Below are 17,669 nucleotides of genomic sequence, written 5' to 3'. Positions count from 1 at the left end.
TGACGTCGGTGGTGGTCAACAACTATCCACTTGGTGAGGTAATCTTTCATCCTCGTTCAGTCATACACTCGGAATGGATGATTGCACTTGAATGTCCTAATTCAAACACCGAAGGGGTCGAGTCAATTGGAGATTAAGGAAAGGTGTGTGACTCTGTTTTTTGGACGATATATGTTTTGTTTGTGTTAAAATTGAGGTTTCAATAAACTTGTTTGCATTTGTTGCTGAACAGAAATATGTGATGTTAACTTGAAAGTAAATAAAGTGAAATATATGTCCAGAAGCAAGTTTTTCCCAGAAATATGTCCAGTTGTATTTATATATGTTGCTGAACTGAAATCCCACATAAATGAATTATATGGTTTTCTTTTGCAGGTTCTTTGTTTGGTTGCCATGAAAGATTACCACTCGTGAATTTTTGAAGACTTGATCAGTTTTTGTATCAAAGTGTCAAACATTACTTCTGTGCAAACTATGCTCCAATAGTTCAGTTTTTGTATCAAAGATTACCACTTCTTGTGAATTGATGAAGTCATGATCAATTTTTGTATCAAAGTGTCAAATAGTACTTCATTTTTTATAGCCTCAGTGGCTTACTGCCTCTGTGCAGTTTCATTTCAAGTATACTACTTGATCAGTAAAAATGTGAGATGTGTGAGATTTGTAGATATTTGTAATTAAATCAGGTTCTCAAATCTCAAGTATTCAGTTTCATATGTGTGTGTGTGTCTTTTTTTTTTTTTTTTTTTTTTTTTTTTTTTTTTTTTCAGTTTGAGTTTATGTAGTCAGCAAAATTGTGATTTGTGTGAGTTAAACAAAGGCCCGGCCCGGCCCTTTCAGCCCTTGCAGAATGAGCCATAAGAGGTGGGTAAGGGCTTACGTATTGAAGCCAATTTTGTTGACTTAGTCAAAGCCCGGCCCGGCCCGGCCCTACCCTAAGCCCTAAAATTTAGGGTAGGGCTGGCCCTAGCCTGACCCATGATGAGGCCTAGGGTTCGAGATGGAAAAATCGGGGATAGGACGAGGATGGAACAATAAAGGGTCCCTTTAATCCGGTTTGGGACTGAGATGAGGATTGAGGTCGGACCTCGGATCCTCGTCGGATTTAATATTTTGTGATGTTTAATTTGAATTTAGTTGAAAAAATAGTTTGTAGGTGAATTGGTGCTCGAGACATTGAATCAAATAGATTACAAATAACAAAATACGGGGAACGAGACTCTTGAAAGAAACTCTGTGACACAAATAGGGACAACTAAACACCCGATGATTAGCAGAGATGTAGATATGGAAAGTTTCAAAGGGACAAGGGTGGTGTAGGCAAATCCAACCCATTTCCGCCCGTTGTTAACCCTACTACTCATGAGCAGTCAAAGTATTTTACGATCAAGTTGAGTTAAAATTATAAATAGAACCAACAAGTTTTTTTTTTTTTTTGACTTTGTCAAGGGGAACCCAAAGGCTTCCCAGGCCCAAGATAAACCCCTTCAGCACATTTGAAATGCTCCAACTATGCATTGCAGCACAGTGCCTCGCCACTTTGACAACTTCGGAGTTCGAACCTAGGTTGGGGAGCACACCCAACTAGGCAAGAACCATTAGGTCACTCGCAGTGGTTATAGAACCAACAAGCTTGTATGAGACTGTTTCTAAAACATTTAGAAACACCGGTAAAGGGGTAAGATTGCTTTTAAATGAGAAATAATGAGTACTTTTACAGTCGAATTCTCATTTTGATTTCTTTTTCTTGTAACCTAGGAAAAGGTCTACTACAAGTTCATAGAAACACACAAAACATCCAATACGAGTGGAAGGGGGTATTGATGAGTTCATTAATGATTCTAGTCAAGAAGAGCTCGATCCGATTCATATCTGGTTGGATCAAATAAAGAAGTTGGCAATTAGTTGATCCCAATTAATTGAGGTTTTGATGGAGACCTAAGTCTAGTTCATCATCAGGAGACGTTTAAATGTTCAATCATGTCTCACACATTGGGTACCATGCATTTATCAAGATGGTGAATGCAGCTGTCTCCAGATCGATGTTAATTGGTTAGTGTCACATCGAAACCAATATGACATAGGATGCCCAATTAATAATTATGCCATGTCTCAATTTCACTAATTGTTGTTGATTTCTTTTGTGATCAAAACACTTGGCGTGCAATATTCCAATGATGCGACTGACTTTGGCTCACCACCACAACAACAAAATGCACGCCTTCTATCCACAATAATTCACACCTATCTATGTAGTATATATCATCATCCTAAAAGGCTGAAATCTTAGCATGCTATAATGATTCTAAATGAAGCAACGTACGTTCATACTCTTCTGGGCATATGCATGTCAATCAGTTCAAGTGTTGAAGATATACAAATGTAGCTACAATCTAAAAACAAGAAATGAACATTTTACCCGAGGGTAAAAGCTACGAAAAAAAGAGTAGTTATCCCATACCATATTGCAATAGTATTGTTTGACTCTCGTATTTTTCTATTAAAAAATAAAATCGTTGTGAAATTGGTGTCACATAATTATATGGTCATGTGATTCTGTATAACGGAGAGGACGTAATAAACTGGTTATGTATGACAATTGTTGGGGATACTACTTTTTAATTTGCCTCCTCGATCTGAATAGAAAGAACTCAACTCCAGACCCTAATTTGTTTGTTTTCAACCAAGTAGAGAATCTACGAGCACTTTCATATTATCAATCGGCACAAATGCAAAAACCTATAGAATATGTAAAGCTATGATGCTACAAAGTTGAGAGTTGTAACTTTAGTGGTAAAGGTAATACTTTCTTACACTACAACAAGAGTTCGATTTTTATCTTCTTAATTTATTAGAATCAATTTATATTTCTTAAACTTTAAATAACTTACATAAAAAATGTATGTCCTACGTTCTATCTCTCAAGACTTTCCGATTTAGGGTGAACTTAGGGGATTGTACATTTCTTTGCATTAATGAATGATTATGCATTTGGATATTAAAAAAAAGTATGGAACAGATAACAGTTGTAAACTCAATTCCTCTCGCCTTGGATTATTACATGCAATAATCCTAATTTGCTGTTTTCACCAACCAAAGAAACTACCAAGTTAGGGTCGATCATTTGGGACAAACTAAAGATTTTGGTGATTTGGAGGAAACCCATTTTGACTTGAAAAGCATGTTTTTGATACAAGACTTGAAAAGCATTCAAACCCTTAGAATGCACTCATTTGTAGTATGATCCACCACCAATCCTCAAGTCCTTAACTTTAGGATCTTGCTCTGCTCTCCATGCGTACCATTATATATGGTTAATCTATGCACCAAAGCTCGTTAGGCCTGTGACAATTGACAATTGACAAATATGATATGTTACACCTGAACAGGTTTCATGATCTTGACTGGAACCAAAGTTGTTTTTGTATGCACCTCAAAACAAAGCAATGGTGGTGGTAGTGGAAGATATGATATGATATCAAATCAAATCACGATATCATTACTAGCAAAATGTAATAATGTGTGGTCGGATCCACTTTGCCCTACATTACATTTTTAAAATTTTAATTTGATATGTGACACTGCAGGTGATGGTGGGCAATCATGAATTATATAAAGTTATCAAAAGTGGCCACACCGTTCACCACACATTTATCCAAAACTTGGTTCTATTTTTTCTCTTTTTTGATCGACCTTAAAATTTATTGCCTTTGATCGATCTCCTCCCTCACGTGGAGTGGTTTTGTCAAATTTTTCAAAAGGGAAAGCTATATCTTTCTTTGTTTTCAACCCTAAATTAGCGTAATTGGGTATAATAGGATTTTCCTACATGATTTAAGCATTGGAGTTGGAGCTAAAGCTAGCTGCCACCCAAAAATGGATCCTTCATTTCCTCGTTTTGGTGTTGAAAATAAGCATAGTTGATGCTTAAAGTTACCTCTAACAAAATGATGAAAGTTTCCATAGGTCTAGGCTTAACAGATCAACCGTTAAACAAAATATTCTTGCTTTTAGACACTCCTCGTGCTGATTGGCTGAACATGTTATAAGATAATTATAAATTTGTAATGGCCGTTATATACCTTGCATTTTTGTGATTTAGTTTTTTTTTTTAAATATTTTTTTATGGTCTTGGTTACGAAGATGAATGATATTTCTTATATTTAATAGATCACTGATCAAATATGAACAAAAGTATCATGTTGGAGACTAGTTTTCATACTCTATTTGACTATTTTAAAATTGCATGAATTATGAGTGTGGTTCACTGAAATTCAATCAAATTTTTTAAATCTTAATTAATGCCGTAACGTTATTGATGGATGAAAATGGTCATTTTACATGAATAAAATCATACCTTGAAAATCAATATATTTTTTCTTAAAAACGAGTCATTTTGTAGGACCACTCGAAAGAAGAGGTGAGTGAAGGTGATAATTTTTGGTTGAAGGAATATTTAACTTTTTTTTATGGTTTTATAGGGGACAAAAAGTAAAAGATGTCAAACCAAAATAACTACCTTTTCACTTTCCCGCTTTTTTGCCACGAGAGGTTTTGACTTTGTCCGCAAACAAAGGCCTCCTTCTCCTTGGTTGTGTGCCTTTGAATTAGAAATACATTTAATCCCAACAAAACCAGGAAGAGATCCTGCAAGATTTTAAGTGAGATTTCAATACCCCATTGAAAAAGAAAGTAAAGGTAGAAAATTTAATCTATGATGATGACCCACCAAAGAGAAGGAGGCCCATTGCTTTGGACAGTTGCAATCTTTGTTTTGCCGCAACACCTGTTTGACGAAATGGCCAAACACTTCTTCACCAACAGCAACATCTCCAACTGGGTTCCTTCTGTCCCTCTAGTTCCCAGTTCAATTCCCAGTTCCCTCATTCAACCCCACCATCCTTTTCTCTTTGCTTTATTCACATTCCCATTTTCTCTCCTCCATGGACCGCGGCGGGGACAAGCAGCACCACCAGCAGCAGCAGCTCTCTTTGCCTAAGAGTGCAAGGCAGCAGCACAGATATAACGAATGGTTTGTTGTTTACTTTTCCTGTGTTTTCAGTTCTGTTTCACCCAAATACTTTGCGCTTTTCTTGTTCTATTGTTTTGCCCGAGTGATACTTCAAGTTGTGTGTTTAATCTCTCTTTTTGCTTAGATCTTGTAATTTACTTCTGTTCCACCTCTGTTTATCACAGACGTACAGATGCAGTGTTTTTTTTTTTTTTTTTTCATCTTGTCTTTATTAGTTCTTGTGTTTTTGTTTTCGCTTCTCTTTTTTTTTTCTTTTTTGACGACATCGCTTCTCTCTCTCTTTTGATGTTATAAACATGTAGCTGAGTTGAGATTACTGTTCTCTCCAGTACCAATGTTCTTTTCGTTGTTTTCTTTTCTTAATAATGGTTTCTTGGGTTTAAGTGTATAACCTCAAAGGGTTCTGAAAAAAGTGAAAAGTCTTTATATCAATGTGAAGTACTAATTCCATTTACTTTGTGCTCTATTATGATTTGTATGCTTACTATTTAAGTACTCCTGATTAACTAAAAACAAAATTAGACGCTTTGATGATGTAAGATTTAATCTTTGGCCGTTAATGTTATGTAGGATTTTCCGGGATGTTCCAAGTGATATTACAATAGAAGTGAATGGAGGTGCTTTCTCACTGCATAAGGTAACTACTTGCTATTGATTCTGCAATTCTTCAATACTTTCTTCTTGGAAACAGATTGATCAGAAGGACTTGCAACAAATTTTTATGGGGCAGAGATTATGTTTGAATCTATAACACGATTCATATTCTCACCTTCTTCATGTACTTTTGGTCTAATGTTATTCTGGAATGCAGTTCCCTCTTGTCTCTCGAAGTGGGCGCATCCGGAAGCTAGTAGCTGAACATAGAGATTCTGATATCTCAAGGGTGGAGCTTCTTAATCTACCAGGAGGCGCTGAAACATTTGAGTTGGCAGCGAAATTCTGTTATGGTATTAACTTTGAAATCACATCAGCAAATGTTGCGCAGCTGTGTTGTATATCCGATTTCCTTGAAATGACTGAAGAGTTCTCAAAAGATAATCTTGGCTCGCGTGCTGAAGAGTATCTCGAAAGCATTGTTTGCAAGAGTCTTGAAATGTGCGTTGAAGTTTTGCAACAATGTGAGACTTTACTTCCTCTAGCTGATGAGCTCAGAGTAATTAGCCGCTGCATAGATGCAATCGCCTCAAAGGCCTGCGTGGAGCAAATTGCTTCAAGCTTCTCCCGCTTGGAGTATAGCAGCTCAGGAAGGCTACACATGAACAGGCAAGCCAAATGTGATGGGGACTGGTGGATAGAAGATCTTTCTGGCCTCCGGGTTGACTTGTACCAAAGAGTCATAACAGCCATGAAGTGTCGTGGAGTCCGCCCCGAGAGTATCGGTGCATCTCTGATGAACTATGCTCAGAAGGAGTTGACAAAGAAGTCCAGCTTATGGAACCCACCTGGCCAGACAAAAGTTGATGTAATTTCAGTTTCAACTGCGCACGAAAAACTCGTAGTTGAAACGATTGTCAGCCTTCTTCCTGTTGAGAAACTTGCTGTTCCAATCAACTTCCTTTTCGGGCTTTTGCGAAGTGCAGTGATTCTTGATTGCACCGTTGCTTGCAGACTTGATCTGGAGAGGAGGATTGGGTCTCAGCTGGATATTGCTTCTCTTGATGATCTTCTGATACCATCTTTCAAGCACTCTGGTGATACTTTGTTTGATGTGGATACGGTGCATAGGATTTTAATTAACTTTTCTCAGCAAGAGGATAGTGAAGAAGAAGAAATGGAAGATGGTTCTGTTTTTGAATCTGATAGTCCCCATTCGCCTTCCCAAACCGCGCTTTTTAAGGTTTCAAAGTTAGTGGACAACTACCTTGCTGAGATTGCTCCTGATGCAAACCTCAAGCTCACTAAATTTCTAGTCATTGCTGATGCTTTGCCTGAACATGCACGAACTGTTCATGATGGGTTATATCGAGCCATAGACATCTATTTAAAAGTATGTCTTTATCATCTTTTTCCTCGGAATTATGCAATATGCTTCACTTATGCATTATACACTCTTGTTTTCTAGTTACTAATTAAGTTCCTTATGGAGATATTTCATTTAATAAGTCCTTTTCTGTGACAGGCCCATCAAGGTTTATCAGATACTGACAAGAAGAAGCTCTGCAAACTAATCGATTTCCAAAAGCTCTCTCAAGAAGCCGGTGCACACGCTGCACAGAATGAGCGCCTCCCTCTCCAGTCGATAGTACAAGTTCTTTACTTTGAGCAATTAAGGCTCAGAAATTCCTTGGGCTGCTCTAATGGTGAAGACGAACACAAGCCAATGCACCAGTCATGGCGGATCAGCAGTGGTGCACTCAGTGCAGCAATGTCTCCTCGAGACAACTATGCATCATTGAGGCGAGAAAACCGTGAGCTAAAACTTGAGCTAGCTCGGCTACGAATGAGACTAAATGATCTTGAGAGAGAACATGTCTGTATGAAGAGAGATATGGAAAAGTCCAACTCCCGTAAATTTATGAGTTCTTTCTCCAAGAAAATTGGCAAGCTAAGCTTCTTTGGACATAGTTCTTCAAGGGCATCCACTTCTCCATCAAGACAATCATATAGAACGGATTCTAAGGTGATCGAAAGAACATGTGCAAGCATAGATTAGGTAATCCACATTACCAAGAAGTTTTTCTGTTTTGTTGATTAATTAAGTGCAAGTCATGCTTGAATTTTTCTTCTTTGTTACGCTTTTTCAATCGCCTTGTACATAAGATTTGGTGTTTTGAGTAAGCAATAGCAAGGAAAGCTTCTTGATAGTGATGCTTTTGAGTGAATACAGTTTTGATTTTGTGTAAAATTTAAATCATCATATAATTTTTAAAGTGACATGCAGGATAATACTCAAATATATACAATCTAGCTGCTTGACATGAAGTTTATATAGAAAATTTTCTCTTGGCTGTAAAAGTATATCAGAGAATAGAACAAACAAATGAAAGTAATAACTTATGTAGCTGATCTAGTAAGGTAACAAGCATTGGTGCATAAACAACATACAAAATATGATTCAGTCTGAATCATCAATATTTATAGTCTGGATATTGCATCCGATGCATCTGACAATCAGCGGCCTTGGTTTGCCGCTCCACATAGTCGTCTGGCAAGTCAAATTTCACTATAAGTTGACGCAACTTACGAGCACTATCTGGTTTTCTTATACAAGATTTCAGTGCGGGGACCTGTTTACTGGTTGTAAACTTGAGATCACCAAGTTTGCCAGTAATGCTACTGAGGCCAGCTTTACCTTTACCTTTTCTAGTCTCATTTTTTGAAGATAGAGATGATGATTTTCGTTTAGGTTCTCCCTGAGCTGTCTTGTGGCCTGGCAACACCGGCGCAGACACCCTTTGTACATTTCTTCGTACTTCTTTGTCATAGTCTTGTTCTTCAGTAGGACACACAGTAGTAGCACAAGATATGCTCAAGAACTGATGCTTAAGCCGTCGCCTGTGCTCTCGGTGCTTTGGTGTCATCCCAGCATCTGTCCTGTTGGGTGGGAAGGTCTTTTTCAATACTTGTTGTTGAGCTTGATCTTTCAGAGACTCTTGTTGTTTCTGTTGCGAAGCAGAAGGTGAAGACTGATCAGAATCAGAGTTCTCTCTAGCTTTAAGCAACTGATAGATAGTGCGATTAGGAACTATGAAGAACACTCTTCCAGCGGTTCCAGGGGTCAAAACTGCTTCTGGCTTAACCACAATCCATGGGAACTCGAAGATATCAGGGCGAGTGATGCTGTGCCTCGGGTACCTTCTCATGACCTCAGCTGCAGTAATCGGTACCCGATGAAGCTCCACTCGCCTACCAGGGCGCACCAGTTTCAGCACACCTGCTTCCCTTGCTATGGTTCCCATTGCCACTATTTGTCTATTTTTTCTTAGCAAATAGGTCTAATGAGAACTCTTGTACGCAAATATGAGTAAAGAAAAACTCAGGAAGGAGGGAATATTAGGCTACCTAGGCTCTCTTATTATATTTTCATCCTCTTGCAAGATGATGAAAGTGTTGGCGTGAAATCTCATGAGGAGATTTTGGAGGACATGATAGTTGGCTCCAAGAAATTCATCCAAGAGGATATTTAGTTTCTACTACATTCATATTTTTAAGATCCTTCCTTTTGTTTGCGAGTGCTCATTCGGCTATAGTGGTATTGGCATGCTCTTATCCATTTTTTCTTTTGGTCTAGCTATCCAAATCTTCTATTTTCTCTGTTTATAACATTTTAGTATGTTATAATGCAAATGGTGAACTATACTAATGATTTGATAGACTATGAGAAGATACTAAAATGAGGCTTCATTCAATATTGTGAATCAAAATACCACCGGATGAATATCTAGTCGGTAAATAACTAAATATAATATGTCTCAGTGTGTGTAGTCATCTAACATTGTGAATTGTGTAGAGAAATACAACAGCTAGTTGTTATATAGAACATGTCCGAATGTGTGGTCGAAATTGCCAAAATATGTGATCATAGATCCTTTAAAGAATTGTACTGAATCTTTCAAATATGGGAAACCTTATTTTTGTTGAGACCTAAGTGTTTGTTTATATACGAACTCATATGAAACTTAAGAGTACTTCAATAACTAGCATGCCAGAATTTACGATGGTGCTCAAAGTATCTAAGAGGGAGTGGTGAAGTGAAACCAAACCACAAACCTCAAATCCCCAATAGCATTGGATTGAACGAATTTGAAAACTAGCGACTCCAATTTGAACCAGCGTGCTTAATTCACCAAAACTAGCAAAAATATAGCTGTATATGATCCAATGAACGTCCTTGAAATATCCACCTCTCGTTGACATAGAGGTAAATTTGATTCACTTGCAATTTCGATTATTTTACTCAATAATTGACTATATTCATGCACCAGTTTCCTCATCACAGTTCCACTTGTTTGTTTTGCCCTCTTTTTCTTTCTGGCTCCTGCCACTTATTTCATTAATCAGGAGAGGTTTTGATTGAATAAGGTTCTTTAGTAAGACCTTGGAGATCACAGTTCCACTTGTTTGTTTTGCCCTCTGTTTTTCTTCTGGCTTCTGCTTTCATTAATCAAGAAACAGAGGTTTTGATTGAATAAGGTTCTCTAGTAACACCTGAGAGTTGCTATATGTTGGAGAGGAAAAAGTGACAAATGAAATATAACTTATAAGTGGGTGGATCTCACCCAATTGTACCAAGGCCTTTTATGATTAAAACCCAACACCTAACGGGTGGTTAAGTTGGGACAGTATCGGTACAATGGTGGGCCACGGGCCACGTTTGTCGCTGTTTAACATGGTATCAGAGCGGGTTACCCAAGTGTGCATGCCTAACGGCCACACGGGCTCCACGTCACCCAAAGTTGTCCACGTGTATGGCTTGAAAATTCGCCACATGTGCGAGGGCGTGTTGAGAATATATATATCCCACGTGGGAAAAATGGGACCTTGCCTATGAGTTTATAAGGGTTTGGGACACTCCATCCATTGCCAATTGGTTTTGGATGTGAATCCCAAATTACTTTATCATGGTATCAGAGCAGACTCTGAGCAACTGCGTGGGTGCAAGGAGGTCTGAAACTGAAGATGGTTCAAGACGGCAGACGACCCACAAGGTGCAACCGAGAGAGTGCAGGGTGTCTAGCCAAAATGAGTTTGGAAGAAGTGAGAAAGAGAAGCTTGGAGTCCGAGAGAGAGGAACCAGCATGATTAGGGAAGAAGGTAAGAACACGTGCGATGGTGGAAGATTTACTATAGATGGCTGATGCAGAAGTTGAAGCACGCGAGCGGCGCGTTTGTTGTCTCTGGCCTAGTTCACCAATGGGCGCGAGAAGGTTGTGGAATGGCTGTCATTTGCCAAGTTCACAAGTGGGTGCGAGAAGGTTGTGACGAGAGTGTCATCTGCCAAGTTCATGAGTGGGCGCGAGAAGGTTGTGACAGAATCCATTTGCCAAGTTCATGTGTGAACGAGAAAAGGTCGTCACGAGAAGTGATTCCAAGGATGGGGGACAATAGTCAGTGAATGCAGCATCTATGTTTGCAAGCCTATAGAGCATCATGAGGAAAAGAAGGAGCGCACGTCAATGAGGGCATTGACATTATAAGTGGGGGAGGATGTCACGAGCCGCACTTAGGAGTAGTGCTACCGTGACACTTTGTAAGGGAGATGCCGAGAGGGGCGAGCTTGAAGCTAAAGTGACGACGAGTGGCATTGTCGTAATTAAGTGGAAGTTTGGGTTCGAGGTACTTCGGCTTGGAATTTGGGAAAACTCAAAACACGAGAAATGTCCGGGACCTCGAAACGAGTTCAACGCACTTGACGGCATGTCATTTGGATTTTCTGTGAATTAGTTATGGACAATTAGTCTCCTCTGCTATTTTGATGTTTCCTCCTGCCAGGTTCATGTAAGCAAGATATGCTCTATAGGGGGAGACATGGTGTCAAGCTCTCCACCACCCCCGGTGCTGGCCGTCATGGGGCACTAAGTGAGCTTCTCCAGGGCACCCGTGGGGGCCTAGGGGACCGGGCATGTGTCGTCAAAAAGGGGCGGCATATGTTTCCACGAGTCAGGAAGTCTCGTGGACGGTATTGGCCGAAAGGCCGATATTGCGGGTCAACGTCGGGGACGAGGTTCGTGTGAGAGCGATCCTTATGCCATCGGCGTTAGACAAACATGTGGGCTTATGGAAGATATGTCAGGACCTCGTGGTGCTCATTGGCCACGAAGCAAGCGACGTGGGCATGTGTTAGGGTTCGACCTTGCCCAAAGCAAAGTGATGCCAGCAAGCACGGGAAGGGCGACCTCGTGCTAGACTGAAGGAAGCTTAAGAGGGGCATCAATGATGAGTTGCTCACTCAAGCGTCGTGCCAACAAGCAAGACGGTATGCCTTCTTGAGGATTGGCCTGCGGGCGAGAATATGCCGTGGAGCCATGTCAGTCAGCAAGAAGAGAACATGGTAGCCTTGTTAGATGGGAAAGGCCACAAGGCCGCGATGGCTTGTCTGGTTGGCACTGAAGGCTTGAGGAGATGGGCGAGTGTTACCCATGAGCCGAGTGGGCTGTCTAGGTGATGTCCATGAGGCGAAGTATTTAGGCATGTGTTGCCCAATTGCCAAGTGGGTTGTACAAGTGATGCTCACGAGGCAAGATACAATGACAGGTGGTGTCCGCGAGCCGAGTGAGTTGCACAAGTGGTGCTCATGAGGTGCAGGGTGAAAACAAGTGTTGCCTATGAGTTCATAGGGTTGCCAGTGATGCACAAGACGAAGTAAGCGGGCACGTGCTGTCAAGTAAGGTGCGTATGTGACGCGCACAAGGTTAAAGTATGCGGGCATAGGTTGTCCATGAGCTGAAGACCGAGTGGGCACGGGCATGGGTTATCCATGACCTGAAGACCAAGTGGGGCGCATAAGTGATGCCCATGAGGTGAAACGTGCAAGACATGTGTTGTCTTGGAGCTGTGTGTGCATAAGTGATGCCCATGAGGTGAAACGTGCAAGACATGTGTTGTCTTGGAGCTGTGTGTGCATAAGTGATGCCCATGAGGTGAAACCTGCAAGACATGTGTTGTCTTAGAGCTGAGTGGGTGGTGCGAGAGATGCCCACGAAGTGATGAAGGTGTGCAAGCTACTAAGGAAGGACTCAAGGAAGGAATGTGAATGCCAACTTAGTCTCGATACACGGTCATGCTAATTGCTATCGGCGTGCGGGATGCACGTGGGTCAGTAATGGGCAGCAAGCCGAGATGACATGAAAGCCTATCGGTTGGGCGAGTGTCTTGGAAGACAACCATGACACAAGGAAGCGATCGATTAGTCACAAGTTGTGAGACTCTTACGTGAGTAGCTTTCGTTGGTAAACCCCAACAAGTAAGGGGACGATGTCGAAAGGGTCAAGTTGACAAGAGAAGCACACAGAAAGAAAAAGAAAAATGGAGTATCAAGGAAGTAAGGAAGTAGGCTGGCCTCGGTTCAAGAGGAACCTTAGCGCCTCACGGGCTAATTCCGCTGCGTATAAAGTCGGCCCGTGATAGTTGGTATCAGAGCCTAGTTGGTTCATTCGTGGGGAATGGCCTTCCATGGTAGGAGTGAAGATTGGGATCTCTTCCCGAGTGCTACAAAGGGGATACCAAGTGGACAACGGTGAAGAAAGCCAAACAAGCGAGTTAAAGCGGATACATTGAGCAACTAGGCGTGAGTTGTAGCCTTGCTCCATCAATTTGAAGTTGAAGAAAGGGGCGAGAAGTGCCCAAATGTTGAAAAAAGAAGCAAGCTGGGTGCCGGAAGAAGGAAAGAAGAGTCATATCAAGTCGTTGACACTTGTGGTGGACTAGTGCAGTGTCCAATGAAGAGTCAAAGGAGCAAATCAGTTGATAGAGACGCATTCTCCTTGAGATTATAAGCCACGAGAGGAGTGCATTTCTCAAAGGAAGTTATAAGCCGTCGTTCTCATCGAGACTATAAGCCGCGAGAGGAGCGCATTTCTCGAAGGGTCCTTGAGATCGTAAGCCGCGAGAGGAGCGCATTTCACCAAGGAAGTTAAAGCAGTTAATTGTTGCTCCAGAGATGTTCGAGTTCATGTAAGCCACAACAGTTAACATGAGTTGTCAGCTATCAAGTCAAGAGAAAGTAAGTTAAGCACCTTTCTTCTGGTTTCATGTGAGCTTATGCAATGACCAAAGTGGGTCGAGCAAGTGAAGATCAGAGGCCATGATGGCCAAGTTTGTGAGAATACTGCATGGATATTGAAAGAAAGAATTATATGAGGTGTAACCTGGATGGTATTGTCCAAACAAGTTTCAAAGGAGAAGGTCGAAGAAAAGTGGGTGGATCTCACCCAATTGTACCGATGCCTTTTGTGATTAAAACCCAACACCTAATGGGTGGTTAAGTTGGGACAATATCGGTACAATGGTGGGCCACAGACCACGCTTGTCGCTGTTTTAACATGGTATCAGAGCGGGTCCTTCTCCAATTGCGTCTCCACGTAGGCATGTATCATGAACCCAAATTGGGGTTCCCTGTATTGCCATTGAAATTACCAAGTGTCCAATGTGGGCCTTGGATTGTATCGAGCAAGTCTCCGATATGAGACTTGTGTCCCAATTTCTAATGTGGAAATTGGATTAATTAATTTCACGTGCAGACCTAAAGTTAGGTTGCACGTGAGGGGGCGTGTTGGAGAGGAAAAAGTGACAAATGAAATATAACTTATAAGTGGGTGGATCTCACCCAATTGTACCGAGGCCTTTTATGATTAAAACCCAACGCCTAACGGGTGGTTAAGTTGGGACAGTATCGGTACAATGGTGGGCCACGGGCCACGTTTGTCGCTGTTTAACACTATATACATCCAAAAATTTGATCACTATTCTCAGCACTCGAAATTTGGTCTGTAATTTCCAACATTATCCCCAAGAGACTGAGAATTTGGGTGCTGAGTGTGGTGATGAAAATCTTAGGTGTAAATAGTATCTCTCTAAAATATAAACCTTACATATCAATATCATAAAGTCTAAGTTTGAGTGAGATCACCAAAGCATTTACTTAGTGCAAACCAAAAGGCTGGCATAAAATCATTACCAGAAGGATATTTGATTTCTTAACATTCCTTGATGAACAATTCCAGACATAAAAAGTTGAAAACTAACAAAGGACCAACCCCCTAACATAAACTTATTACTTATTAAAAAGACAAATTTCACAATTTTCTCTTTTTCGGTTTTCAGCATTTAGGCTGTTGGTGATTTGGTATAGGAGCGCACAACAAAAGCCAAACCCAAAATGAGCAGGGGAACAAGGAACTGGAGGAGTCTGATGATGAAATCGGATGTTTTGTCCGGATTGTACTGAGGCTGCTTGGGAGGAGTGTACTCTGTCGACTTGGCTGAGATGAATGCTTTATCAATGTCTCCTACATAGTACTCATCCATCATTGCTCTAGCTGCAGTACTGTGACCAACATCCTCAAAATCATCAGTTGCATCCTTCCCTGCAAAACCATAGTTTACATTAAAGCCTCAAATTGAATAGGGGGCATAAGCAGGTTTCTGTAAATCCATAACAGAAAGGGGAAAAAAAAAAAAAAAGTCAGACATTGCTATTGTTTTCAAACCTGTGGATGACAATAAGACCTCATCACCACCAGGATGGTCCTCCAAAAATTTTGTCACATCATACACCTGTTCAAACAGATAGTTATTCATCAAATTATTATTATTAATCTTCCTCAATTAGAAATGAGCTTCTTCCATATTGCTTCTAGTCCAGGAATGGTCAACAAATGCCTATGGGATCGATATACAATACAAACTGCCCGAATTACAGATCAAACTTTACACGCTATAACTTTAATTAGCCATTGACTCATTGCACCCCCACCAAATGCAAAACCAAACTCGTTTAAAAGATATCAATGTGCACTTGTGTAGCTTAAGCCCAACCACCAATTTTTTGAGTTCACATCAAACAAACAACGAAATCTGGCATGACAAAGTCCACATTGCAACTACCACCTAGCAACTACCGCATTTTTCTACAAATGAAGCTATCGTGAACTTATAGATCATTCACATTCATGATCGTGAAACTAAAACCAATCTTTTCCAATCTGATTCGTACCAATATAATTCAACTGCCTCCTTTTCTCAAGCAATCTTAAAGCTACAATTTATACGTGGGGACCAAAATATCAAACTCAATGGCTTAACCCTATGTTTCTCAATTCGATTTATAAAAATCTAATTCAACTCCCCATATGCTGAACATTAACATAAACAAGGACACAAATATTTCACGAACACAAATACATGCAAATCAACACACAAACTCATACTCATCAATAGCAGTGAAAACCCAAATAAAAAAAACCAATCAATCACAGATCAAATATAGAGCAATCACAATGACCTGACACAACCATTCCAGGTTCAATCAAAACCAAGAATGAATCTTTAACAAAAACCCAGAATGGGATACGAGCATACCTTGCCATCAATGACGAGCCAGCAGTCTTTGCGGTCGCTGTGCTTGTAGACCTCGTCCAAAGTGTAGACCTTTTTCTCCCCGCCCATTGTTACAGAAGACAGAGCTGTTTTTTGAAACTGATCAAGAGAGTTCCACTGACAGAGTCCGTGTTGGATTTGAATGGGAAAATAATAAAGGTGAGAAGAAAGGTGGGTTTGGGTTGGGTTGTTGAGGGCAAACAAAATTAAATTGCGAATGGGGCAATGGTGGGAGGGCTTTGTCCACACCAACCCCCATGTCATGTCACCATATTTTGGTAAATAAAATTATTGTTGCCTATTGTTTATAGGATTTCGTTTTCACCACATTCTTTCTTTTGCTTTATATTTTGGGACGATTTATGTGGTGTTTTTAGATAAATTTTGGTTAACATGTTTTAAATTGTGAAATTCAGTCAATCTGCTTTATAGATTGCCAAAACAGAAGAAGTTTTATGATCTTTGCAATTTTGTCACTTTAAAAAATAGAAAGTAACTAGTGCTGTTCGATAATGTTTTACAAACATTTATTATATATATATATATATATATTTAAAATCCAGTAATACATTTTTGGAAAATAAATTTGGAAGAATAAAAATGCGAAACACAATCTGAAATACAAATTAAAAGTGGTGATATCACCACCCTATTAAAACTATAAAATTAATTGAATACTTAAAATATAATTTTTTAATAAAACATCATGATTAACTATAATTGTATTTTATAACACATGACAGTTTTGTATTGAGTGGTGGTATCACCATCAAAGTATTGGTGGTGAGCAAATTTGAATCCATGTATTGTTGTTTAAGGTTTTAATAAAAATAGACTTAATAGTTAATACCCAATTTGCTACTCTAAGAACATCTTTAGCAATGCTAGCTATTTTTGAGTTAAATTTTAGCTAAAGTAGCTAAAAAGTCATTTTGGCTAGCCATTTTAGAAATACGTCTGCATCAGTGCTCTCTAATCTAGCTAGTTTTGAATTTATATTATTTTTTAAATGAAGATAAAATAGTTTAAATATATTTATATGTTATATAAAATAACTCAATAGGAATGTTTTAAATTATAGAGAGTCTCATCTCGTTCTCTATATTTAGGAGTGAGATAGCTAAAAGTTATAATAGAGAGCCACTTTAGGAGTCTAGTGCAGCAACTAAAATATATAAAAAGCTAAACATGCTCTCCAAAATAGCTAAGAGCATCTTTAGCAATGCTAGCTACTTTTTGAGTCAAATTTTAGCTAAAGTAGCTAAAAAGTCATTTTAGCTAGCCACTTTAGAATTACGCATGCATCAATGCTCTCTATTTTAGCTAGTTTTGAATTTATATTATTTTTTAAATGAATATTAAATAGTTTAAATGTATTTATAAATTACATAAAAATAACTTAAAAGGAATGTTTTAAATTATAGAAAGGCTCATCCCGCTCTCTATATTTAGGAGCGAGATAACTAAAAGTTATATTAGAGAGCCATTTAGGAGTCTGGTGCAGCTGCTAAAATAGATAAAAAGCTAAACATGATATCCAAAATAGCTAAGGAGCCACAATAGAGAGTCTGCTAAAGATGCTCTAAGGAGCAAAAATAGA

At 39.5% G+C, this 17,669-nt stretch overlaps 2 protein-coding genes across 2 annotated transcripts; one reads left to right on the top strand and one right to left on the bottom strand.

The window, feature by feature from the left end:
- The first annotated feature begins 4,701 nt into the window (after positions 1-4,701).
- LOC112169249 (BTB/POZ domain-containing protein At5g48800) lies at positions 4,702-7,904 on the top strand. The gene is made up of 4 exons (XM_024306256.2): positions 4,702-5,032; positions 5,603-5,669; positions 5,844-7,019; positions 7,152-7,904. Exons 1-4 carry the CDS (start codon positions 4,944-4,946, stop codon positions 7,683-7,685), a joined length of 1,866 nt encoding a protein of 621 aa, XP_024162024.1. The 5' UTR covers positions 4,702-4,943; the 3' UTR covers positions 7,686-7,904.
- A 6,708-nt stretch (positions 7,905-14,612) lies between these two features.
- Positions 14,613-16,248, bottom strand: LOC112172830 (cytochrome b5). The gene is made up of 3 exons (XM_024310326.2): positions 16,052-16,248; positions 15,181-15,247; positions 14,613-15,057 (listed from the first exon to the last, which is right to left on the bottom strand). The coding sequence occupies exons 1-3, from the start codon at positions 16,136-16,138 to the stop codon at positions 14,798-14,800; spliced, it is 414 nt and encodes a 137-aa protein (XP_024166094.1). The 5' UTR covers positions 16,139-16,248; the 3' UTR covers positions 14,613-14,797.
- Between the last annotated feature and the right edge of the window lie 1,421 nt (positions 16,249-17,669).

Source organism: Rosa chinensis, chromosome 6, assembly GCF_002994745.2.
Source record: "Rosa chinensis cultivar Old Blush chromosome 6, RchiOBHm-V2, whole genome shotgun sequence".
Taxonomy (NCBI): Eukaryota; Viridiplantae; Streptophyta; class Magnoliopsida; order Rosales; family Rosaceae; genus Rosa; species Rosa chinensis.
The sequence above is the reverse complement of the archived record's forward strand: the minus strand, read 5'-3'. Positions and strand labels throughout refer to the sequence as shown.